Here is a 26869-nt window from a genome sequence, read left to right on the forward strand (position 1 = left end):
GTCAAACAAACTTCCTTAGTTGTGCAGTAGCTAAGTAGCAGTAGATGTCACACTACCAAAAATTAATTTTATAACATTGGGTTTATAAATAAAATATTATCTTCATTGTTTTTTGTTCTGTCTAAAATGTCAGCTGGTTTGTGAAATCTTTCTCCTATATGTCCTCTGTTCACAGGTGTTAAGAGATTGAAGGAGGGACTGGAGTGATAGCACAGTGGATAGGACGTTTGCCTTGCATGCAGCTGACCCGGGTTCGATTCCCAGCATCCCATGTGGTCCCCCGAGCACTTCCAGGAGTAATTTCTGAGTTATGAGCCAGGAGTAACCCCTGTTAGCAGTGCACAAGGGACCAAATATGTCAACCAAAATGGCGCCATGCAAAAACCTTAATTCCCTGTGCATCGCCGGGTGTGACCCAAAAAGAAAAAAAAAAGAGATTGAAGGACAGGGCCAGAATGGTAGTATAGCAATAGCAGGTAGGCTGCTTACTTTGCATGCAGCCCAGCTGAATTTGATCCCTGGCACTCCATATGGCTTTCTCAGCCCCTCCAGGAATGATCTTTTGAGAGCAGAGCCAAAAGTATTCGTGAGCACCATACCCCACCCTTAACCCTCAACCCCCACCTAAAAAAAATGAGGTTGAAGAAGCCTACTTTAGGTCACTGGTCTGAAAGGTGAACAAAAAAAGGAGTCCAGAGTTCTAGGCAGTGGAAGACAACTGAGATATTTTTTGCAAGTTTGATTTTAGTATTAAGGAGATTGGGGCGAATAGATGATGAGAGGAAATTTGGCCACAGGAGATTTTGTCCTCCCTCTGGCTTTATTACTTTTGTTTTGGTTTGAATAGCTTGAAATCCTGGCTGGAGGTTATAAAGTAATTGACTGTGGACATGCAACCCTTTTGAGAGTTTCTCAAAAATAGCCAGGCTGTTTACTAATAGGTTACTTCTAGGGGCAGCCAGTTTTGCCTATGTATTTTGAATAAGAGGAATAATGAGCTGTCTCAAGGTGAGGTGTTTTGCATTTAGTGGTTTGCAGTCTGTGAGAAATGCTTGTGCTGTATCTGGTATCACAGACTGTCATCCTATGGAATATGCATGTGCTGCCTCTTTGTGGAATCAACAAAGGGTTATCCCCCAAGTAGTGCCTTAGTACCCATAGACGGGCAAACCTCAGATATAAAGGTAATAATTGTTGCAGAAATACTTTTATTTTTTTTCGGGGGTGGGGGTTTAGGGAGGGTTTGGGTCACACCTGGCTGTATTCAGTAACTACTACCACCTATTCCTGGGGATCATGCCATGTGGGGCATTGAACCAGGGACAAAGCATATGCTGCAGCCTTTCAGCTCTTTTCCTGAGCCTCCACTTCTTTTTAAAGGCAAACTTTTGAGATTAGAGTGTTCTTTAATTTACAAAGCTTTGTAGTCTTGAATTCTCTTTTAGTTATGCTTAATTACACTAAATGACTTAACTGCAAAGCCAGTATGAATTTAATAGTAGACTTAAATATGACTTGGTGTTTTCCTGATTTAAGTAGTGCCTATGAACTTTTGACAGGTGAGCTTGTGTTGTAGAGACTTTTGTCTAACCTTTGTGTTGGCTTGGTTGAATACTGCTAAGCATCTTAGTTTAATTCCTTGTCAATCTCTCAGGCTAGAAGGGAACACTTATAGAGCATATTGGCAGCTTTTCCAGTACTTTCATGTTGAACTGGAAGAGAGGTGCCTCTTTTCTTTTGATTTGGTAAATTTAGAGTTTGTGCTAAGGAGGGATACATTTGTTCACCTTAACCTTTCTCTGACTTAGACACCACAGCACTTGTCTGCAGGCTTAAATTTTGTTCCCTTTTTGCTTTTTGGGCCATACTCAGTCATGCTGAGGTAGGAATGGGGTGCTGTGCTCTAAATGGGTACTGAATCTAGGGTTCCCCTGTGCAGAGTATATTTCAAGATTTGAGCCATCTCTCCATTACTGCCTGCTTAAATATTTTGTTTTTGTTTGGGGGCCACAACTGGCAGTGTTTCGGGGCTGCTGCTGGCTCAGTATTTGTGGGTGCTCATGGCTGTGTGGGGGGGATCCATATGGTGCCAGGGATTGAATGCAGGGCCTCACATGGAAGGCAAGTGTACTATTGCTGAGCCACAACCTTGGCTAACTTAATTTTTTTTTCTTTTTGGTTCACACCCGGCGATGCACAGGGGTTACTCCTGGCTCATGCACTCAGGAATTACTCCTGATGGTGCTCAGGGGACCATATGGGATGCTGGGAATCAAATCTGGGTCGGCCATGTGCAAGGCAAATGCCCTACCCGCTGTGCTGTTGCTCCAGCCCCAATTTTTTTTTTTTTTTGCTTTTTGGGTCACACCCAGCGATGCTCAGGGGTTACTCCTGGCTTTGCAAGGCAAACGCCCTACCCGCTGTGCTATCGCTCCGGCCCCCCAATTTTTTTTTTGTTTCCACAGTTTACCATCTGTATTGAGACTCAGCCTCATTGTGGGTACATTTCCTCTTTGTGGGGTAGTGATAGGATTTTTGGTTCTGAGTTTAGTAATTATTGAGATAGTTTTTAAAAAATTTTCTATGTGGGCTGGGGGCACTGTACAGCAGGTAGGAAGCTTGCCTTGCACTTGACTGACGTGGGTTCCACCCCTGGCATCCCATATAGTTTCCCAAGCATGACCAGGAGTAATTCATCAATGCAGGCCCAGGAGAAACCCCTGAGCATTGCCTGGTGTGGCCCAAAAATCAGAAAAAAAAGTTTTCCTCTGTGATTTGTATCCTATTTTGTCAAAAACATTTTCTCATATACTGAATAGTTTGAAGGTAGTTTGAATATCTTCCTCATGAAAATGGCATTTTAGTGGATGGTGTTCTATCTACAGTGTATCTTATTTGTAAAGTCATAAAACTTTTAAATTAGTATATTACCTGCTTTGTTTGCATTTACTGAATCCTATCTGAAGATATTTCTTCAGACCTCTTTGGAAAACATTTTTCTGTTGCACCTCTATTTTTCTTTTAGAATTGTAGTTTAGATTTTATGTTTGTTTCTAGGGTTTCCACGAAAAGTTAGTACAATGAGGAATGAGGTAATCTTTTTTAATTTTTAAAAATTGTTTATGCTTTTTGGGTCACAACCAGTGATGCTCAGGGGTTACTCCTGGCTTTGCACTCAGGAATTACTCCTGGAGGTGCTCAGGGAACCATATGGGATGCTGAGAATTGAACTCGGGTCGGCCACGTGCAAGGCAAATGCCCTCCCCGCTGTGTTATTTATTGCTCCAGCCCTCCAATGAAGTAATCTTAAAACTAAAAATTCCCTCTCACAGATCAAAAGGCCAAAGGTTAACATTAAAGTTCTAGATCTGGAGAGGTACTTCACTGGGCAGGACACTTGCCTTGCCCAAATTCCATCCTGGGCATCCCATATGGTCCTGAGCACCACCAGGAGTAATTCTGGAGTGCAGAGCCAGAAGTAACCCCTTAGCATCACTGGGTGTGGTCAACTCCCTCCCCGACAAATTAAGGGGCAGGTCCCCTCTTCATCCGTAGATCTTGGGAGAGAATTCTTTTTTTTTGTCTCCCAGTTTTTGTTAGTTGCTGATCCTTGTCTTGTGACAGCAAAGCAGAGGTTTCTGCCTCCCTCTTCATGCAACCTTGTTGCTCTGTGCTGCTCTTACAAGGACACCAGAAAATAGACATCACTCCAAGTCTAGGGTGATTTCATCAGATTGTATTATGCAGATACCCTATTTCTGAATAAGTTCACATTTTTGGTGGATATGAATTTGGGGGTAATATTTCAACCCACTACAGGTATAAGGGGAATATTTAAACAACTGAAGACCTGAAAAAGGGCAGGAAACAGTACTAAATGTCAAAAGTTATTTTGCTATTTACAGGAATTTTATTTTAAGCCACTCTCTTCTGAATGCTCTCAGCAGTGTGCTCTAGATAGAGGCCTCCTGTGAATAATTCTTGCTCGTCAGGCCCAAAGCATAGGCTGACCTGACCTCATTAAATATCTCTTAGCAAGTTAGACAAAGTAGCTCCTTAATTTCAAATAACACTGTAACCCAGAGATTTCAAACAATTTGAGTGCTAAAATATAAGATTCTGTGGTACTTTAAATTGTGAGATTTTCACATAGATCAGTAGTATAGTATGGGATTAAGAACAAGGACTTTAGGGGGGCAGAGAGATGTTACAGTGGTAGGGACATTGCTGTGTGCATGGCCAACCCCAGTTCAATCCCTGGCACCCTATAGGGTCCCCTGAGCCTCGCCAGCAGTGATTCCTGAGCACAGAGCCAGAGTAGGCCCTGAGTACACCAGGTATGGGTTCCGTCTCCCCACCCCGAAAATAAAAAAAGAACAACGACATTAGGAGCTACATTCTTCTGAGTCATAGTCTTCAGATTCTGCCTCTGCTTGTGGGACTCTGGGTAAATTGGTGAATCTTAATGCACTTGTGAATCTTTAAAAGTAAGGGTTATAATAATAATAATATCAATACGTATAAAATGTACAGAATGGACTAGCATATAATTACTGTTCACTTAATGTTAGGTGCTAATGATTTCTTCATCATATTTGTCATCATACTCTTTACCCCTTCATCTGTGCTCTTCAGGCGAGAGTGAGACTGAGAGAATGAACCTGAAAGGTTTATTATGTCTTTGTTTTTAGTAGTAAGGATACATTTGTACTTTTAGATTCCTACTGTACATCCTAAGCTTTAGGAAAGAGAAGATTGTTTAGTAGTTGTAGAGATAACTGGTTCCTGGTTTTATTAATGAGATACTTGTTTCTGGGTAGCTAGTGATGTATAGAACTTGCCTCTAAATCTCAGCTAATGATGGAGCTGGGGATGCGACTTAGTGGTAGAGCACATATGTGAGGCCCTGAATTTGATTCCCAGTATCACATGTTCCCCTAAGCAATGCCAGGAGAGACCCCTGAGCACCAGGTCAGGAGGAGTTCCTGAATACCTGTGGGTGTTGCCTTCAGACAAACAAAAAAAGCTTCATTAGAGAATCTTCCTTGTATATCAGCTAGATCTTTCTTTTTGTTATGACATGAAACATCTTCCTGGTTATCCTTGGTAAAGGAAATTTCATAACAATTTTATTTAAAAAATGTTTTGGATTTGGGGACTGGAGCAATAGCACAGCAGGTAGGGCGTTTACCTTGCACACAGTCGACCCGGATTCGATTCCCAGCATCTCATATGGTCCCCTGAGCACTGCCAGGAGTAATTTCTGAGTGCAAAACCAGGAGTAACCCCTGTGCATTGCTGGGTGTGACCCAAAAAGCAACAACAACAAAAAAAACTGGGGGGTCTTACTTTGGCAGTGCTCATGGCTCTTGGGTCTCTGCTCAGGGATAATTTGGATGGTACCTTATGGGATGCTGGGAATTGAGTCTGCTTTGGCTGTGTATATAGCAAGTACCTTACTTGCTATTCTGTCTCTCCAACCTAATGTATAACGTTGAAGTTGTCTTTCAGGTAGGTAACTACATGCTTTAGCAGACATTTCAGGATATTTCACTTGCTAAAGATTGTGGCAATATGTTGTGGGTATATGGCTTTCCTACCCTATGGGTTCTTTTTATTTTTACATTTTTTTTTTTATAAGTTGGCTTAGTGTATTTAGATTTTTTTTGTTTGTTTTGTTTTGTTTTTTGCTTTTTGGGTCACACCCGGCACTGCACAGGGGTCACTCCTGCCTCTGCACTCAGTAATTACTCCTAGTAATGCTCAGGGGACCATATGAGATGCTGGGATTCGAACCCGGGTTGGTCACGTGCAAGGCAAACACTCTACCCGCTGTGCTATCGCTCCAGCCCCTTCTTTTTATTTTTGACCACACCTAGTGATGCTCAGGGCTTACTCCTGGCTCTCCATCTCAGGGATTACTTCTGATAGTGCTTAGGGGACCCCAAATGATGCCAGGGATTGAACGTGGGTTGGCCATGTGCAAGGCAAGCCTCTACTCACTGTTCTGTCTCTCTGGTGTCTGGGTTCTTGTTTTTGGGTCACATTTGCAGGACTTAGATGCTGTTCCTGGCAGTGCTCTGCTTTGTGTCAAACCCTGACCTTCCACATGCAAGTAAGCCTTTTGAACTATCTTCCTAGCTCTGCATGGTTTTTCATGTTCCCCCTGCATGTAGCTAGAAAGATTTCTTTGCAAACCACACTAAATGATAATACTCTCTCAGTTCCCTGCATCCTGTTCAGGAGAATGCTGCAGTGTAGTTTACTGAGCTTACGAAAAGTTAGTGGATAACTAGAATTCCTAGCAGATGATGTTAATAAATACAAACCACTTTGCCAGATTGGTTTTTCCCTCTCTCCCCAGCCTATTTGCTTTTCTTCCTCCCTTCTCCCTTGCTTTCTCTTTATTGTTGCCATGATGGAGGTTTCCGCACACACTCTTGGCCGTGGTGCTTGCACATTTCAGTTGTGCTTACTTGCCCACCATGCTGAGGGTTGCACTCCTTCCACTCTTTTTTGGGCCCGTGCCTGCTGCTGGCAGCTGCACTCTTCAGTTGTGCTTGAGTACATTCTGGTCATGTAGTGTTTGCTGAAGGCTACTGTGGTGCTCACATGCAGGTGCTTGCCAGGGCTTGTACTTCCTGGCTGAGATGCTCATATTTTGTGTGAGTGTGTGTGGGGGGGTTGGGGGGGAATGGGAATGGGTTGCTTACCAGGGGTAGCAGAACAGCCAGATTCATTCTTGGCCATGTGGGGATTGAACTCACCACCTTATGCTTGTAGGGAGATGTTCTAAGTCACCGAGTCCATTTGCTAATCTTTTACCATTCATTAGGCTGGGGAAGGAGACTGATTTTCTTTCTACCACCATCTTGTATTTGTTTAATTTAACAGCTGTATAGGTTTTTATTTTTATATAAGCTATTTCTAGCTCAGAAATATGGAAGTTGTTCAGATAATATCTATAGAAAAGTGGAGGTGATACTGAATGTCAGCCTCTTTTCTTTTCTTTTCTTTTCTTTTCTTTTCTTTTCTTTTCTTTTCTTTTCTTTTCTTTTCTTTTCTTTTCTTTTCTTTTCTTTTCTTTTCTTTTCTTTTGTGACACCCAGTGATGCTGGGTTATTCCCGGCCCTGTACTCAGGAATTACTCCTGGCTCAGGGAGTTGGGGATTGAATCTGGGTCGGCCAGGTGCAAGGCAAAAGCCCTACTTGCTGTACTATCACTCTGGCCCAGTCTTTCTGGTTGTTAACTGCTCTTTTCCAGCACGTGCTCTTACCTGTCCAAATCAGACAACTAACATGACAGAGTAAAGTGCAGTCCTAAGCTCAGAGTATGTGTTTGATATTTTCAGCTGTAAACGGTTTTATGTTTCTGAATATGAGGACGAAATGGAGCTGAGTGTGCTATTTGTGTGCTTGCATACTTGTACAGGAAATCTGTTGAGGAGATTGGGTTGTTTGCATAGCACAATACCTGAAGACCCTTCATTGCTTCCCATGTTAGTAGTCACAGTTCTTTTCCAGGTTAGACTTCATAATTTGAAACCTTGTTCTCTAAGTAGGTCACAGACAGATTTTCTACAGGTACCTTTCAAAATATACTTCAATCTTTAGTCTTCTTTCATGATTAAAGGTGTGGGGAACTAAAATAATTTTCTTTTTCTTTTTGGGTCACACCCAGCGATGCTCAGGGGTTACTCCTGGCTCTGTACTCAGGAATCACCCCTGGCCGCGCTCAGGGGACCATATGGGATGCTGGGAATCGAACCCCTACCCGCTATGCTATCCAGCCCCTAAAATAATTTTTTTGGGGGTGGTTTTGGACCACCCCTGGCTTTGCTCAGGACTTAATATTGGTTATTTTGCTCAGGGCTTGCTACTGGAAGTGCTTGAGGGACCTATTTGTGATCAAACTAGGATTGGCTGTGTGTAAGGCAAGCACTTTAACCCTTGTGCTATCTCTCCATCATTAACATATATATTTTTTTGTCCTAGATTAACTGCTGAAGTACTGATCGAGTTCTGCGTTTCTTCAATGAGGAACTACAGGCTGATCTTCTGCCATAATCTCAAACAGCCATAAATGACAAAAGAATGCTTGCTCAGTGAGGGTAGCTGGTGCACAAGCCGTTTTTTAAACTTAGGTGTTTAAGTACTCAAAGGTAAGTTTTTTTCAAATGGATAATTAACCCTTATTGTATGTATACAGAGATTCTGGGTTTATCTCATTGCTATTTATTGAAGTTTTGTAGTTATTAGCAGGCACATTGTGTGCAGAGTGGATGAAGAATGTCTAAAAATAATGTAAATTTATGAGATTTTGCTGCCCTTAGGTTAATTTCCATTTTTTTTCTTAAGTTAGATGAATTGCTTCTCAGTCATAGCATGACATGCTTTTGATTCAGTGGCTATTATATATGTGGACTTAATTTTTGTAAAGCTTAGAATCTTGAGTAGATTTATCTATTTGCTATTATGTTTCTCTTGAGTAATGTTAAAAAGCCAGTTTTGTTCATTATCATCAGCTCAGTGGCTAATTATAGTACTTTGTTGGGGGTTGTTATTGGTGTGCTCTGGGGATCATTCTGTGCCAGGAGTCAAATCTGGGTCTCCCACATGTACTGTTCTTTTAAAAATACTTTTTATATATATATTTTTTTAAATTTATTTATTTTTAATTAGAGAATCACCGTGAGGGTACAGTTACAGATTTATACACTTTTGTGCTTATACTTCCCTCATACAAAGTTTGGAACCCATCCCTTCACCAGTGCCCATTCTCCACCACCCGTAAACCCAGTGTCCCTCCCACCCTCCCCAATCCCATCTCCCCCCCACCCCACCCTGCCACTGTGGCAAGGCATTCCCTTCTGTTTTCTCTCTCTAATTAGCTATTGTGGTTTGCAATAAAGGTGTTGAGTGGCCGCTGTGCTCAGTCTCTAGCCCTCATTCAGCCCGCAACTCCCTTCCCCCACATGGCCTTCGACTACAATGTAGTTGGTGATCGCTTCTCTGAGTTGACCTTTCCCCGGAACGTGAGGCCAGCCTCGAAGCCATGGAGTCAACCTCCTGGTACTTATTTCTACAGTTCTTGAGTGTTAGTCTCCCACTCTGTTATTCTATATACCATAGATGAGTGCAATCTTTCTATGTCTGTCTCTCTCTTTCTGACTCAAAAAATACTTTTTATATTTTTAAAGAAAGATAGGTTTTGTTTATTTTTAGGGGTACATCTGGGGAAGCTCAGGGGTTACTGATGGCTCTGCATTCAGGAATTACTCCTGGTGGTGCTCCTGGTACCACATGGGATGCTGGGGATTAAACCTGAGTTAGCCATATGCAAGGCAAGCGCTCTACCCACTATAGTATTATTCTAGCTCCAATAAAATAGTTTTTTTTTTTTTTTTCTTTTTGGGTCACACCCAGCGATGCACAGGACTTACTCCTGGCTCTACACTCAGGAATTACTCCTGGTGGTGCTGGGGGACCATATGGGATGCTGGGAATCGAACCCGAGTCGGCCGCTTGCAAGGCAAACGCCCTGCTGGCTGTGCTATCGCTCCAGCCCCCAATAAGATAGTTTTTATTGAACAAAATTAAAGGGAGAACATGGACTTGAGAGAGCAAACCTAAAAACAGTACTTTCTAATATGAATGGGTAGAAAATGAACTTGTTTTAATTTTTTTTGATCACAGTTTCTCAATGACAACTTAATTCTTCTGACTACATTGGAAACTTTTTTGGGAATAATTTTGAAGCACATTAAAAATTCTTATTGAAATTGATACCTAATTTCCTATGTAGATAAGTGTTAAGACTGCTTTGTCATGTAGAAATAAGAACTGGTTCTTTGTATCATTTATGAAAAATGATTATTATTTGCCTCTTTCTTACTTTTTCCCCTCTTGGATACTTAGAAATTGAGGGTTTAGGTGAATTTTATATAGCAGAGTTTATAGATTGGGTTTGGCTTTTTAAATTTCATTAATAAGCCTAATAAAGATCCCGTTGTTTTGGTTTTGGAGCCCACACCTAGTGTTGCTCAGGGGGCTACTCCTAGCTTGGGAGTTGTACTCCTTTGTGGTGTTGGACACTGGACCTGGTCTGCTGTTTGCTGGGCAAGCACATTCAAGTTCTTCTTGGAGCCGTATTTGCTCGGGACATTCATGTCATTTGCTAAGTTTAATAATCAGTTTTGCCATTGGTTGACTGGTTGATAAATATTTAAATACTGGGGGACCACTCAAAAGTAATTACATATTAGAGAAACTAAATTGGTGATGGTATTGAGTGTTATTGGTGGGAAATGCCATGGGCCAGGTAACAGACATATTTACATATTTAATAGATAAAAACATTTAGATGCTAAACATTTTTTTAATGTATTTAGTCTATTGCCACCTGTTAATCATTACAGCATTTTCCTTTTTTTCTTATTTTTTTGTTTATCTTTCATTTGGCAGAAAAGACAGCTTTGATTTCTGGCTGCAAAAAAGATATGAGGAAGAGCTCCTCCCCTTCCTTGAGTAACTGCAACTCCGTTCTTGCTAACAAAATATTTGGAATTCCACTTGATGAGCTGCAGCAGGGAGGACATCCAGACAATGAGGTTCCGTTCATAGTCCGCCACGTCGTGGACTATATTGAGGAACATGGTATACATTTCCTTACTTTCAGTGCTAGCCTTTGTTTTATAAAATCAACTTTTTGTTTCCCCTTTTGCCTTGAATTTTTTTCTCTATGGAAAGTCCAATGTCATGAGGAAAGACTGAAATTATTAACATTTTATTATGTTTTTTATTTTAAAATCATTGGAAACATTCAGACTAGAACATTTTTAAATGGGCACTGGGCGGGCAATAATATTTTTAATGGGTACTATAAAATAGAGTATTCCTCAAGAAGTGCTGCATTTCTAGATGTATGATATGAAGGTATTTAGTGCAGTTGCTAAAGAGTGGCTTTCCAGAAGTATGGCTCTTCCAAGTTAGTTGCGGGATGAGCATATGTGACTAGTTAGAGTTGCAGCTTGTTTAATTTTTGCGTTGAATTAATGCAGGAGGTCTGGAGCAACAAGGACTTTTTCAAGTCAATGGAAATGCTGAGACAGTGGAGTGGCTTCGGCAGAGATACGACAGCGGAGAAGAGGTGGATTTGGTTAAGGAAGCAGATGTTCCCTCAGCTATTAGTCTTCTTAGGTTTTTTCTTCAAGAACTTCCTGAACCTGTTATCCCAGGCAGTTTTCATATTCACTTGATGCAGCTTTCTCAAGGTAACATGATTTGATTCTTATCAGTCTTTTTTTTTTTTTTTTTTGCTTTTTGGGTCACACCTGGCGATGCACAGGGGTTACTCCTGGCTCTGCACTCAGGAATTACCCCTGGCTGTGCTCAGGGGACCATATGGGATGCTGGGATTTGAACCCGGGTCGGCCGCGTGCAAGGCAAACGCCCTACCCGCTGTGCTATCTCTCCAGCCCCAGATTCTTATCAGTCTTTTAACATTAACTTCAAAGCTCTTAATTTTAAGAAACCTGGATGTGTAACTAATAATTACAGAAATTTTATATTCTCATTTGTGGACATAAACTCGGAACTGTATGGTCTGGTTCAATTTCTTGAACTGTGACACTATTTGTTGTTGTTAATGGTCTTAGTCTAAGATATAAGAGGAGAGGACACAAGAGAAAAGAAAAACATGAGTGGAAAGTAAGAAGAAAGAAAAAGATAAAATGACAAATGTGGCAGAGTATTTGTTATAACCAGTGGTGTTGCTTAGGATGTTCTTTTTATTATTTTAAAGGCAGGTGAAAGGGTTGTTTTGTATTAATTATATTTTGATTTGGGGCCATACTGGCAGTGCTCAGGGACAAAGCCATGCTTCCTTCATACAAAGCATGTGCTCCAGTTTGTGCTCTCTCTTCAGCTCATATTTACTTAACTTCTTAGAGAGGCCATACCCAGCACTTCTGGGGGGCGGAATCCTGCAAGATGGGAGAGGTGTGTAGTGAATGCAGGACCCTGTACTTGCTAGGCTGGTACTTTGTACTTGAGCTACCTCCCTAGTCCTGGCTGAGGATTTTATACCTGTTCTGATAGAAATTCTGAGCAGAGGGATTGGAGCAGTAGTACAGTGGATAAGGCATATGCCTTGCACGCCACTGACCCAGGTTCTACTCCTGGCAACCTATACGGTCCCCCAAGCACTGCCATGAGTAATTGCTGAGCATAGAGCCAGGAGTAACACCTGAGTATCGCTAGGTGTGGTCCCCCCCAAAAAAAAACAAACCCAAGTTTTTGTAGAAATCAGAAAAAATTCTATTGAGGTTTGGAATATATCTTGTTTTTGGACATCTGACTGAAGAAAATAAAATATTAAATTTGGCATCAGATTCTAAGTCAAATAAAGGAAAAAATGTTGGTTTGTCCTTTTTAATTTTTTTAGTGGTGACAAAAGATAGAGTTAAGCTGAAATGGAACAGGAAAAATGATGGTAGGCAGAAAAGACTTATGTTCCCAAAACCAAATGGTGTTGATGCCTGTGTAATGGATATACGTTTTATTATATAAGGTTATAAAGTTTAGCATATAATGCTTTAAAAAAAATTATTTCCTTTTTGGGTCACAACCAATGATGCTTAGGAGTTACTTCTGGCTCTGTGCTCAGGAATCACTCCTGACAGTGCTGGGGGACTATATGGGATGCCAGGGATCAAATCCAGGTCAACTGCATACAAGGCAGATGCCCTACTTGCTGTATTACCTCTCTGGTCCCTGATTTTTTTTTTTTTTTAAATTCCTCTGTCCCTCTCGGAGAGCCTGGCAAGTTACTGAGAGTATCGAGCCCGCGCGGCAGAGCCTGGCAAGCTATCCGTGCGTATTGTATATGCCAAAAACAGTAAGAATAAGTCTCTCAATGAGAGACGTTCCTGGTGCCCGCTCGAACAAATCGATGAGCAACGGGATGACAGCGATTTGCTTTTTTGGGTCACACCCAGTGATGCTCAGGGATTACTCCTGGCTCTGCACTCAGAAATTACTCCTGGAGGTGCTTGGGGATCCTATGGGATGCTGATATTGAACTTTGGTCTGCCAAGTGCGTGACAATCACCCTGCCTGCTGTACTGTCGTCGCTCTGGCCCCAGCCTAAATTTTTTTTCACTTGATCACTTGACATCCTGTTACTCATCCATTTGCTCTAGTGGGTGCCAGTAACGTCTCCATTCATCCCTGTTGCGTGCTAGTGTAGCCCAAAGGTATCTGCTCGCTCCAGGAACACGAAAACACGAAGAGCCTCAAACCGTTCGTTTAGGGTCTTTTTTTTTTTTTTTTTTTTTGCTTTTTGGGTCACATCTGGCGATGCACAGGGGTTACTCCTGGCTCTGCACTCAGAAATTACTCCTGGCGGTGCTCAGTGAACCCTATGGGATGCTGGAATTGAACCCGGGTCAGCCGCATGCAAGGCAAATGCCCTACCCGCTGTGCTATTGCTCCAGCACCTCGTTTAGGGTCTTGACGAAGAAGTCTGACCATCTTGTAGGTGGGCGGCCACGTGTTCTTTTGACATCTCATGGAATCCAGTCGGTAACGGCTCTAGTTCAGCGGTCGTCTTCAGATCGCATTACGTGTCCGGCCCATCTGATTTTCAACTCCTTGGCAAATGAGACAGCATCCCTAATTGATTCTAGATTGTCAAAGGAGGTTGGCACTCCTTTTCTCACTTCAGTGAAGTGTAGCATAGCTCTTTCGATTCTTCTTTGGGAGACCCAAATAGCGTTCTCATTTTTTTAACCAACTTTTTTCTCCCCTTCCTTTAAAAAATATTTTAAGAGGGGGCTGGAGTGATAGCACAGTGGGTAGGACGTTTGCCTTGCACGCGGCCGACCTGGGTTCAAATCCCAGCATCCCATATGGTCCCCCGAGCACCGCCAGGGGTGATTCCTGAGTGCATGAGCCAGGAGTGACCCCTGTGCATTGCTGGGTGTGACCCAAAAAGCAAAAAAAAAAAATTTTTTTTAAGAGGGTGAAGTGATAGTACAGTGGATAGGGTGTTTGCCTTGCAAGCTTGCCTAGGCCAACGAGGACTCAATCCCCAGCATCCCATAGGGCTCCCTGAGCACTGCCAGGAGAGATTCCTGAATGCAAAGCAGGAGTAACCCCTGAGCACTGCTGTGTGGAAACACACCCCCCTAAATATTTTAAGCACAGTGTTTTTTTAAAAATTTTTTATTAGTGAGGGCTGGAGCAATAGCACAGCGGGGAGGGCGTTTGCCTTGCACGCGGCCGACCCGGGTTCGATTCCCAGCATCCCATATAGTCCCGAGCACCGCCAGGGGTAATTCCTGAGTGCAAAGCCAGGAGTGACCCCTGTGCATCGCCAGGTGTGACCCAAAAACCAAAAAAAAAAATTTTTTTTTTTATTAGTGAATCACCGTGAGGTACAATTACAGTTACAATTACAACTTTCGTGCTTGCATTCCAGTCACACAATGATCGAGTACCCATCCCTCCACCAGTGCCCATTCTTTACCAATGATCCCAGTATCCCTCTCACTACCCCCACCCCATCCTCCCCACACTGCCCCGCCTCGGTGGCAGGGCATTCCCTTATGTTCTCTCTCTCCTTTTGGAAGGCACAGTGTTTTATAGTACTGTTAATGGTAGGGTCTTGTTTCCAGGACCACACCCTCCACCAGAGTGTCTGCTTCTCTCTACCACTGTTCCACTATCTTCACCCCCACCCCCAACACACCTCCACAACCCCAAGCTTTCTACTGAAGTTTCTGTTGCCTTTGGGTATTCGTTATTCCCTCCCTGGTTTCTTTTTTTTTTTTTGCTTTTTGGGTCACACCTGGCGATGCACAGGGGTTGCTCCTGGCTCTGCACTCAGGAATTACTCCTGGCGGTGCTCAGGGGACCATATGGGATGCTGGGAATCGAACCCAGGTCGACCGTGTGCAAGGCAAACGCCCTCCCCGCTGTGCTATTGCTCCAGCCCCCAGCTCCCTGGTTTCTTTATACCCCACATATGAGAAAGATCATTCCCTATCTGACCCCCTCATTCTGATTAACTTCACTTAGAATGATTCTTTCCAAATTTATCCACTTAGCAAGCAGCAGATTGCATGATTTAGTCTTTTCTTTTGGCAGAGTAGCATTTCATTGTTTCTTTATCCTGTCTGTTCTTGGATACATGATATATATTTTGAAATAAAAAAAATTTTTTTAGCCATGCCTTACACTACTTGGACTCATCCCATCTCAGTGCTTGGGGAACCATCTATTGCTGGAGATCAGCCTGAGCCCTCTTGCATGCAGAGCATGTTCTCTGCTTCTTCGAGCTGTCTCTCTGGCCCAAAATTACTTACTTTTTTGGGGGGGAGTTGGGGTGCACACTCAGCGATGCTGAGGGCTTCTGGCTCTGCCCTCAAGAATAACTCCTGGTGGTGCTCAGATGACCATGTGGGATGCTTGGAATCAGACCTGGGTCGGCCTCATGCAAGGCAAGCTCCCTGCCTGCTGAACTGTCACTCTGGTTCCCCCAAATAACTTTTGTTGTTGTTTTGTTTTGGGGCACACCTAGTGGTGCTTAGGGATCACTCCTGGCAGTGCTCAGCAGACCATAGCAGTGCCAGGGATCAAACTGGGGGTTTGCTATGTGCATGACATGCGCTTTCACCCCTGTTCACTCTCTCTCTGGACCACAAATAAATCTTTTTTGATTATTTTTTGGTTCCATTTTTGAAAAAAAGTTACTTCATCAACTTATTTTGTGGAAATTCAGGAGATGCTCTATTCATTTATATATCTATAGGTTTTACCACTTTTACAAATTTTAAAAATCTGTATTTTTAAATTCTCATATGTAAAATAGAAAATATTAAGGAAACAACAAGTAATTAAAGGAGTTGTCATAGTTGCTCTAGTCACCATATTGATAGCTTTAATTGCTTGTATAAATTGTTTTGCTGATATGTGTGATTTACTTCTCTGAAAAAGAGATAAATTATTAAAATAGCCATCATTTATTGTCATGGTCAATTACTTATTGACAATAGTCCTTTACCTTTAAACTCAAAATTACTGGTTCCTTTGAGTGTACAGTTGGTAGTATTTCAAAATTAAGGACAGTTGTTATTCAGATTTTAAATAATTATTTTGTTTTTTGATCAGGCCAGGCCTCTGAGTGCAATGCATGTGTTTCAGCTCTTTGGGCTCTCATTACATTTTAAATGCTAATGAAGAATCATGACCAGAGCTTACAAATATGTTAGATTTGTATTATTTTGCAGAGATGGTCAAACTCATGACCATAGTCTTATTTATTTTTTTGTTTTTGGGCCATCCCTGGCTGTGCTCAGGGCTCTCTCCTGGCTTTGCACTTAGAGATTACTCTTGGCACATTCGGGGGACCAATGGGGATGGAGGGATAGCGCAGCGGGTAGGGAGTTCGCCTTGCACGCGGCCGACCCGGGTTCGATTCCTCTGCCCCTCTCAGAGAGCCCGGCAAGCTACCGAGAGTATCAGGCCTGCACCGCAGAGCCTGGCAAGCTACCCGTTGCGTATTTGATAAGCCAGAAACAGTAACAAGTCTCACAGCGGAGATGTTACTGGTGCCCACCCGAGCAAATCGATGAGCAATGGGATGACAGTGACAGTGACAGTGATATGAGATAATGGGGGTTGAACCTTGGTTCAGCCGCATGCGAGACAAGTGACTTACCCTCTGCAATGTCTTTCTCTGGCCCCATGACAATAATCCTTTACAAGGATTTTTTTTGTAAATTAATTTTAAAAACTTGAAAAAAAAAGTTGATTTTTCACTTGAGGCAGTAAATTAATTTTGAGGTTGCCTCTGAGAAATTTATCTCATCAGAATGACACCATGAAATCAATGGTCCTGATATATACAGGCCTACTTTGTGTAATGAAAACACTGTAAACATTGGGATTCACCATGTTAAAAAAAAAAAAATCAACTCAGGAGAACCAAATGAGAAGTGGAATTCTTTTTTATTTAGTTGTACTGATTATGCTGAAATTAATTGTTCTTTTCAGGATGTTGGAGGAAGAAGAAAGTCTCTCACTTTGTTCATTCCTTGTTTTCCTTTCATTCAAATGAAAACGTGTCAATGATACTAGTTAATTAAGCTTCTCTTCCTTGCTCATTACTAGTAGTTGTTGACAGGCATCGGCCAGTGAGTGCATTTTTACTTATAATCAGCACTAATTTGGAAACACAGAAACTGTCATGCAATATACTGTGATGAGAATTAAAAAAAATGAGAATTGGGGCCAATGAGAAAAACATCCTCCAGCAATTGAGGGCTTGAGTTCTTCTCTCCAACTTTTCTCTTCCACTTAAGTGAAATGTAAATCCCTAAGGCATTTGGCCTCTGGTAGAGGAAGTGAAGAGGTTTGGAATTGTTACAGTAAAAAAGATAATGTGGGTGGAGTAATGTGAACCTGGCAAAATATCTGAGCTTTGCTTTTACTTCATTAAAAAAAACCCTGTTATTATGTTTTATAGATGATAATAACGAAGATGAATTTGGAAGAAAGTTGAGGTTCCTCTTGCAACAGCTTCCACCTGTTAATTACAGTTTGTTAAAGTTTCTGTGTAGATTTTTAGCCAATGTAGCATCACATCATGAAGAAATTTGGTCTGCAAACTCTTTGGCTGCTGTTTTTGGTCCAGATGTCTTCCAGTAAGATGTTTTCCATAATTTTTTTGTTTACTTAAAAAAATTGAATTTGTGAAGTAGAATCATAGCATTCTCTTGCAGTGGTCATAGGTTGCTTTGTGAGCCATTATTTTTTTATAGTATGATTAATCCCTTCAGCATTTCTTGAACAGGGTACAAATTAGGGATAGGCTTTACAGATGGGAAAACTAAGGCACGGAATGATGACATAAATTGCTCAGGTTTATAAAGTGACTCATTGGTATCCTCTTAAGATTACCATGATTGATTTAAGCACACTGAATTCAATTTAGACCTTTATTCTTAGCATTTACACAGATGTGGAAGATCTGAAAGAACAAGAAATAGTGAGCAGGATCATGGCTGGACTTCTGGAAAATTATTTTGAATTTTTTGAGAATGAAGAGGAAGAGTTTTCATCTAATGATTTGAGTTCAATTACTGAACAGGTGAGAATAAAGTATTCTACTTGGAGGGATTACTTTTTTTAAAAAAATGCACTTTAAAAAGCTTGGCACAAATGTGGAATTCCAAATTGCTGAGTTGGAAGCAGTTCTTTTGGTTTAATTTATGTAGTCAAAAGAGATAGGTAGATACATCTGTATTATTTTTCCTAAATTGTTTTTTGTCTTCAGTTTGAAAATAAGGAAGAGACATTGAAGTTAGAATATATAGTACTATGGTGTCTTTTTTTACCCTGTTAACTCAAGCATTGTTTTATTTGGTAATAATAGTGATTTTTTTATTTTTGCAAAGAAATTGCAATATAAAGTTGACACAAACTTAATGGAAATAATAGGAAATTAGTAGTATAGGTAGTAAATAGTATTTTAACACTGATTCCTGAATATTAAAATCCATTTTTCAGGTTTCATTATATTTTTCTGGTATATGCTTTGAAGTAAGGGATTCAGAAACTTGCTTCTTTTTACAGCATGAGACTGTTGATGTTGAGTGACTATAATTTATTATAAAGCCACATAATCCCTGGTTTCTCAGGCTTAGAATTTGTGATTTTTAGTTTTATGTGGAGGTTTTCCTTTTGTATTTAAGTGCAGTTTTCCAGGCAAATGCTTTCTTGGTTAAAGCTTATGAAATTAGTTATATTTGGGGTGTGGGATACAGCACTACTTTCCTTCTGTTTTTTTTTTTTTAAATAGTAATTCATGTACAAAGGACAACTTTGTCGTACTGTTATCTATACCTGTCCACTTCCATTGGCTTTTTTTAAACCTGTTTTTCCAGGTTTTTTGGTTGATGATGTTGTTGTTATTAGGCAGTGCTTAGGGCTTACTCCTGGCTCTGCCCTCAGGGATCAGTCCTGGCAAGACTCAGGGGACCCTGTGGAATGCCAGGGTTGGCCGTGCGCAAGGCAAGTGCCCTGTTCAGTGTTTTCATTTAAGCAAATGAAAGTAATATTTTCCTTACAGCCTTTTCCTTTTTTTTAGCCACACCTGGCAATGCTCAGGTCTTACTGTTAGCTCTGCACTCAGAGATTACTCCGGGAGAGACTGGGGGGACCATATATGGTACCAGGGATCAAACCCAGGTCAGACATATGCAAGGCAAGCACCATACCCACTCTAAAAGTTTTGAAGACCTAATCTTGCTGAATAATTAGCATAAATAATATATTACAGGGCAAGCTCCCTATCCACTGCTATCTTTCTGGCCCCTCTCACAGCTTTTTTAACAGAAAAGTGGCACACCATACATAGTTTTGCCTCTTATTCTGTGTTTGTCCATATCTGGCAGTTCAGGCTTACTCTTATCTCAGTGCTCAGTGATCACTCCTGGCAGGGCTTTGGGAACCATAAAGGGTGCTGGGGATTGAATCTGAATTGGCTGTGCAAGGTAAACACGTTACCTGCTGTATTATCTCTCCGGCTCTTTCCCCCGCCCTCTTTTTTTCTTTTTAATAAATTAACAATATTTCTTGGAGTTCTTTTCTTACTGAAATATAGAGTATACTCTCTCTTTTTTTTTAATCTTCTTAATTCCCCATTGTATGGTTGTAATCTTCTAATATGATTCATAATGCAGTCTCCACTTGAAAAGTGATAGAATCCATCCAGTTTTTTTCAGTCTTGTCCTTTTTAGTGCCATGGTTAGGATTCAGGGCCTCAATCATAGTTAATCCCTAATCTTGTTCAGTTCTATTTTCCTCTCTGATTTCTGGTATAATTAGTAACTCCCCTTTTCACTCTTAAATATATCTAGGTATAAATAGGTTTAGGTAAATTTTATTATATTATTTTTTGGTTAACATCTGTTTTGTTTTTTTTTTTTTTGCTTTTTGGGTCACACCCAGCAATGCACAGGGGTTACTCCTGGCTTTGCACTCAGGAATTGCTCCTGGCAGTGCTGGGGGGACCAAATGGGATGCCGGGGATCGAACCCGTGTCAGCCACGTGCAAGGCAAATGCCCTACCCGCTGTGCTATTGCTCCGGCCCCGACATCTGTTTCTTTTTGTTATTATAAATAGCATCTCATGAAAAGTGGTTTGTCATAGAAATTTTTTTATCCTTAAGATTTGACAAGTACTATATAAATAGGATTTTAATTTTCTATGTAGCTTAACTTTTTTTTCTTTTTATTTTTTATGTTGCTAGGGATCAAATTCAGGGCTCATACATGCAAGGCAAGAGCTTTGCCAATGGATAGCTTAACCTTGATGTAAAAGAATTTCTGTATTGCTGTGAACTTTATGAGTATATGTGTGTATGTATATATGTGTATAAATTGCATATAAAATGTATGTGTGTATATATATACATATATATATAAAAGTGTGTAATATAGTTTGTTTTGGGGCCATATCAGACAGTGCTTAGGGCTGGCTTTCTCATGGCATTGTGCTCAAGGATCGCTCCTGGCAGGGCTTAGTGGACAGTATGCTGTGCCGTCTGTGGAACCTGGTCAGTAGTTAAGCACCTTACTTGCTGTAGGTCCCTATGAATACATGTTTTTTAAAATGTGGAGTTAAGGGCCACAGAGATAATAAAGCAGGTTGGGCACTTCCCTTAGACATGGGTGATGTGGGTTCCATCTCCGGCACTCCACAGTCACTTAATCCCTGAAGGAATGATCCCTGAACATCACTGGGTATGGCACAAAAACAAAAAATGGGCTGGAGAGGTAATTCAGCGGGTAATTATTATTGCCTTGAATGCAACCACCTGGGTTTGATACCCCCACACCCCACATGGTCCCATGAACACCGTCAGGAGTAATTTCTCAGTGCAGAGCCAGGAGTGTGGCTTGGGTGTGACCAAAAACAAAAAATAAAAACAAAAAAACCCCAAATACTTCCCCAAATAAAGTGTGGTTGATACAAAGTAGTTAAATTTTTTTTTTTTTCATGTAAGCTTTTTGCTTTTTGGATGACACCCAGCGATGCACAGGGTTTAATCCTGGCTCTACACTCAGGCAGTGCTTGGGGACCCAGTATGGAATGCTGGGAATCAAACCCAGGTTGGCCTTATGCAAGGCAAATGCCCTACCTGCTGTGCTGTCACTCCAGCCCCTTCATGTAAACATTTTTGTCTTTTTTTTTTTTTTTTTTAAAGTGGTGGTGGTGGTGTGGCACACTCAGCATTGCTCAAGGATATCCTGGCTCTGCACTCAGGAATTTTTTTTTTTTTTCCTTCTTGGGTCATACCCAGCAATGCTCAGGGGTTACTCCTGGCTCTGCACTCAGGAATTACTCCTGGAGGTGCTTGGGGGAAACTCCTGGAGGTGCTTGGGGAACCATACGGGATTCCAGGAATCAAATGTGGGTCAGCTGCATGCAAGGCAAATGGCCTTCTCTCTGTGCCTTCACTCCGGTCCCTCAGGAATTATTCTTGGTGGTATTCGGGGGACCATATGGGATGCTGGGCTGAAAAATCCAGGTTGACTATGTGCAAGGTCAAAGCCCTATCATCTATACTCTCTGCCCTAAGATTTTTTATCTGTCTCATTTCCCCCTACTTTCCTTCCATTATTTTTCAAGTGTCTGGAACTTTAAGAAAATAATCAGATTGCAGTTCATAATAGTAAACTCAGGATGGAGATAGAGGGGGAAGTTATAGGAGGAGGATTTGTGGATGTCTTTGATTATAGCCTGAACTGGTAATCTCTGGAACTTACAGTGTATTGTTTTTTAAATTTTCCAACTCTCTTAACATTGTACCTGGCTTAAAGACTTGGTTAAAATAGTGACCTGTGATGTAGCTCAGTGGTAGAATATATGCTTTGCGGATGTGAAGCCCTGGGTTTGATTGCCAACACAAAAGAAACAAAAACTTGATTAAAGTGAAAAATTGGCACATCTCTTTAAAATTACTCTTTTGTTTTTTTTTGCTTTTGGGTCACACCTGGTGGCACTCAGGAGCTACTCCCTGTTCTGTGCGGGGGTGGGGCGGGTTGCTCCTGGCATTGGTTGGGAGATTGTATGCTGAGGATTGAACCCAGGTGTCTCACAAGAAGATGGCAAGTAGATGACAGCTATTCCTTAAATATTTAGTGACTTTTTTTTGTTTGTTTTTATGTTGAAACTATACTTGGCTGTGCTCAGGACTTTCTCCTGGTTCTATGCTCAGTGTTCATTCTTGGTGGTGCTTAGCAGGGGACCATATGTGGTTCTTTGGGTTGAACTCCGGTCAGCCACATGCAAGGCTTTACCTACTGTACTATTTCTCCAGCCCTTTACTGACATTTTTGTTTGTTTTTTTGTTTTTGGGCCACACTCAGTGATGCTCAGGACTTACTCCTGGCTCTGCACTCAGAAATTACTCCTGGCAGTGCTCATGGAACCATATGGGATGCGGGGGATCGAACCCGGGTCAGCCACGTGCAACGCAAGAGCCCTACCCACTGTATTATCACTCCTTTAGTGACTTTGATGCTTGTAAGCAATCTTATCTTTTGAAAATTTTTTGTGCCACCTTTCTCAAGTTATGATTGGTGTTTTTGTTTTTGGGCTGCACCTGACTGTGCTGAGGGATCACTCCTAGCGGAGCATGGGAGGACCATTTGTGGTGCTGGGATTGAACCTGGGTTGGCTGTGTGAAAGACAAGGACCTTACCTGCTGTACTACCTCTTCAGCCCCCAGTTGGTTATTTTTAAAATTAACAAAGGACTAGGGAGACCAGAGATTGAGTTTATGCTTTGTATGTGGCTGCCCCATGTACATTCCTGGCACCACATGGTCCTCTGAGCACTGAGCCAGCTCAGTTTTTGGTCCCCACCTACCCAAAACAAGACCCGAGGAGTAATGCAAGAGCTTCTAGCACCTGATATACAAACGTAATGGACACACGTTCAAATCCCTGGTGTCCTGAGCAGTCTGGCCCACCCCATAGTATTAGGTGTGGGCTCCCCACTGTGATTACTCAATAATACACATTTTACTTATTTTCCATGTTTCAAGATAATTTTAACATAACAGATGGTGCCAGTTTGCTCTGATAAATTATTCCTTTAAAGTCTGTACGATTGACCTTGACCCTTGTGGTTTGTTTTGCCTTTTTTTTTAACCATACCCACTTGTGCTCATGGATTACTCCTGGTCTATGCTCAGTGAACACTCCTGACTTGCTTGGGAGACTATAGGGGTTCCGGGGATTGAACCTAGGTCTGCCTCGTGCAAGGCAAATGCCCTACCAGCTGTACTACTCTCTCTCTCTCTCTCTCTCTCTCTCTCTCTCTCTCTCTCTCTCTCTCTCACACTCTCTCATCCTAATGTGTATTGTTTTGTTTGTTTGTTTTTGGGCCACACCCTGCTATGCTCAGGGGTTACTTCTGAATGCACTCAGAAATACTTCTGACAGTGCTTGGGGGACCATATGGGAGGCTGGATTGAACCTGGCTTGGGCGCTGGCCGCATGCAAGGCAAGTGTCCTACCTGCTGTGCTATCTCTCTAGTCCCTCTTACGTACTTATTTGTAGTTTTGTAAACAGTAGAAAATAGAATCTTAGGTTCTATAGTATGGTGGATAAATAATAGCAGGAGATAATGTTAAATTCTAAAGATTTGCCTTTGGATAGAAAGGAGACTTATAGCGTATTTAACAGAGTGCTTATTAAATGGGGTACTGAACAAGTCTTGAGAGTAACGTATATTTTATTGTCTTGGCCCATATTGCTAATTGTTAGAATCCTTTTCTCTCAACCCTTTTATTATGTTTCTGAATTTATAAGTAACAGTGGAGCAGATTTCTAAATGTGTTTTCAGAATTTATTTGATCATTTCCATTTGACTTGTGAGGTTTAATCAATAAGGTATTGAGTGAATATAAAAAAATCCTGGTGTTACACTCTTTGGTTGTATTTTTAAATTGGCTTGGCTTAAATCTGCTAATTTCTTACCTAGACATTCACAGATGTGAGTAGACCTACCTACTTACTCTGACTATGTTTTAATTTTTCTCATGAATTTGGTATTTGAAGGAAGAAATGTTTCCATAACACTTGTTTTCTACTTTGTTTCATCCCAATAATCTTTGACTTGAGAATCTTTTTTATGTAGTAGAGGTTTTTATTGATAAGCATGTGAGAGATAGCTGTTGATGGTGATGAAGGGAGTGTTTGAGAAATGCCTAGTCAGTGGCCATGTTCTTTGTATGGTATCCTTAAATGAATGGAATCCAGTAGAGTGGTTTGAAGATGTAGGTGATAATTATGTTTCTTTATACGTTTGAGAAGGCAGGTAGCAGCGTTCTCCACAAGCTGGAGTCTGGAGAGCAGGCATTTCACGAGGCCCTAGAGAAGGGAATTACAGCAGTCAAAGAAAGAAGAGATGTAAGTATGGATGAGGGTTTATAATAAGTGGAGTTGAAGCGGCTGCTGCGTACACAGGGCAGGTTCATAGTAATTGATGAACCAGAATCTTGTGTTGATAGGTAGATGGTCTAGTCATGAAAGAGAGAATTTAGTAGTTTTCCCGCTCAATTCTTTGGGGGCCACCTCTGGTGGTGCTGGGAGGTTGGGGTGGGGTGGGGGCTATGTCATGCCATGCCAGGGATCTAACCCAGGGACCTTGCATATTTAAAGCACATGATCTACCACTTGAGCCGCATGCCCAGTCAAGGACTTTTGAGAACATCTGTGGGGTGATCTAAGTTTTTAATGTGTCATTCTTCCTGACTTAATTCAGTCTTTTTTTACTATTGGAAGTTATAATAGGAAACCTTGGAGTGGTATGTGGAAGGAAAAAAATGCAGACATTATATTGTGCATACCATATTTTTGTTGATGATTATTGTTGAAAATACCAAAGAATATCAGTTAATTTACATGAGGCATTCTGGATTTTATATGTATATGTGTATATATATGTGTGTGTGTATAAATGTAATATTAAATGTAATTATATCGATTATAATATATTGTATGTATATATTATATATATTGTATGTATATATATTATGTTGTATAATATATGTATTATAGTTAATATAATTACATTTAAGTTTCGTAGTTTCTAAGAACTTTTGACCATAGTTAAAACTGATTTTTAAATGCATTGTGAAATGCACAATACAATGGCACCTCTGTACCAAAAATTTGTTGATTGTAAATACTCCCATTTTCTTCTTAAGGACTTTTTTTAAAAAAATTGTTTTTTGTTTCTGTTTTTGGACACACACATATTGCATTTGGGACTCTCGCCTGGAAAGCATGCTGTAATCTCCAGCACTTTGAAGCCATTTTCCGGGCCCTTCCACTTTAAGGATTTTTGTGTTTTGTTTTTATTTTTAGTCCACATTCAGGAATACATAGAGATTATCTTAACTCTGGGCTCGGTTTGCTCCTGACAGTGTTTGGGTCCATATGGTACTGAGTACTGACCCAGGAATTTCTGCATGCAAGGCATGTGCTCAGCCTATTGATTTGCTTACTGGCCTTAAAAGAGTTTTTTTCCCTGTTTCATTTGGTTTTGTCCAAGGGTGACTACTCTCTCTGAGTTTGAGGTTGCTCCTGGCAGTGCTTGGGGCCCAGGCTGTGCTAGGGATAAACCTGTGTCTCCTGCATTGGAAAGCATACGATCAGCCCACTGAGCAATTTCTCTGACCCAAGATTTTTTAAAAAATTCCTATAGTTGTGTCCAAATCTCTCTGACTCAGCCATAGCATTTTTTGGCCATTTTTTTTTTCTTGCTTGAGTTACTGTTTATTGAAAGTTTGTTGATCCAGTTGTGACTTGAAAGTGCGTGCTTTAGGTAGTTATGGATGACAGACTCCTCATTCTTGAAAAAGTGATACTATGTATTGAAAATGAGGCCTACACTATATTGAAATGAGATCGGAATTCTGGTTATAATGTCACTGTCACCCTGTTGCTCATTGATTTGTTCGAGTGGGCACCAGTAACGTCTCTCATTGTGAGACTTATTGTTACTGTTTTTGGCATATCCAATACGCCACGGGTAGCTTGCCAGGCTCTGCCATGCGGGCACGATACTCTCGGTAGCTTGCCGGGCTCTCCGAGAGGGGCGGAGGAATTGAACACGGGTCGGCCGCGTGAAAGGCGAATGCCCTACCACTGTGCTATCGCTCCAGCCCCTGCTTATAATGATAGCTGTTATTTTATGTAGATGCTCAATCAAAAGGTTCAGTATTTTATTTAATCTTTTCAGTTAACTTTGTGAGGTAGGTAGTACAGGATGTCCATTAACAGTTTAGAACTGGAGAAGTTAAGTTGCTTGCGGTAGTTAAGGGCATAGTAGGAATGTGAATAGATCTTTCTGCATTGAGTACTTATTTTTTTCCAGAGCACTTACTTAAGTACTTAATGTGTTATATTTGAAGGCAGGCATTCTGTACTTGTTGTTTAGGAATGTGGTAAAATACCGCAATGTGATTTTCGTTCTTTCATTGAAGTTTTACTTTCTGAAACTATTGTAGCCAACTATATTTGTCCATCATGAAAAACACCACTTTTACATATAGAGGTAAATTGATTCATGTTGCTGCTCTTGTAATGATTGCAAAATTTAAAAAGATGTTAAGACCATTTATGGCTTATTCTTTGATAACTTAAAAGTATTTCTTAAAAACACTTTATCAGTTTCCTTCTCTAATATTTCATTGACTTTGTACTGGAGGGATTATCTCCTTATGTAGCCAAATTGATAATGGAAAACATACATAGCCTCTGCCAAAAAAAGAGAATTATTAT

The 26869-nt window shown here is 41.0% G+C and overlaps 1 protein-coding gene across 15 annotated transcripts in view; it reads left to right on the forward strand.

Annotated features, from left to right (window-relative positions):
* FAM13B (family with sequence similarity 13 member B) overlaps positions 1-26869 on the forward strand; it is a 100794-nt gene that overhangs the window by 23390 nt on the left and 50535 nt on the right. For 8 of the 15 annotated variants that reach the window (XM_055144087.1, XM_055144086.1, XM_055144091.1 and 5 more), the window contains exons 2-7: positions 7996-8162; positions 10465-10656; positions 11061-11273; positions 17531-17708; positions 18013-18154; positions 24395-24490. In XM_055144087.1, coding sequence (XP_055000062.1) covers positions 10500-10656; positions 11061-11273; positions 17531-17708; positions 18013-18154; positions 24395-24490 — 786 coding nt within the window. In that variant the 5' untranslated portion in view covers positions 7996-8162; positions 10465-10499. The remainder of the gene's footprint in view (positions 1-7995; positions 8163-10464; positions 10657-11060; positions 11274-17530; positions 17709-18012; positions 18155-24394; positions 24491-26869) is intronic. The other 7 variants (XM_055144090.1, XM_055144093.1, XM_055144100.1 and 4 more) reach the window with 1 other exon arrangement.

Source organism: Sorex araneus, chromosome 6, assembly GCF_027595985.1.
Source record: "Sorex araneus isolate mSorAra2 chromosome 6, mSorAra2.pri, whole genome shotgun sequence".
Classification (NCBI taxonomy): domain Eukaryota; kingdom Metazoa; phylum Chordata; class Mammalia; order Eulipotyphla; family Soricidae; genus Sorex; species Sorex araneus.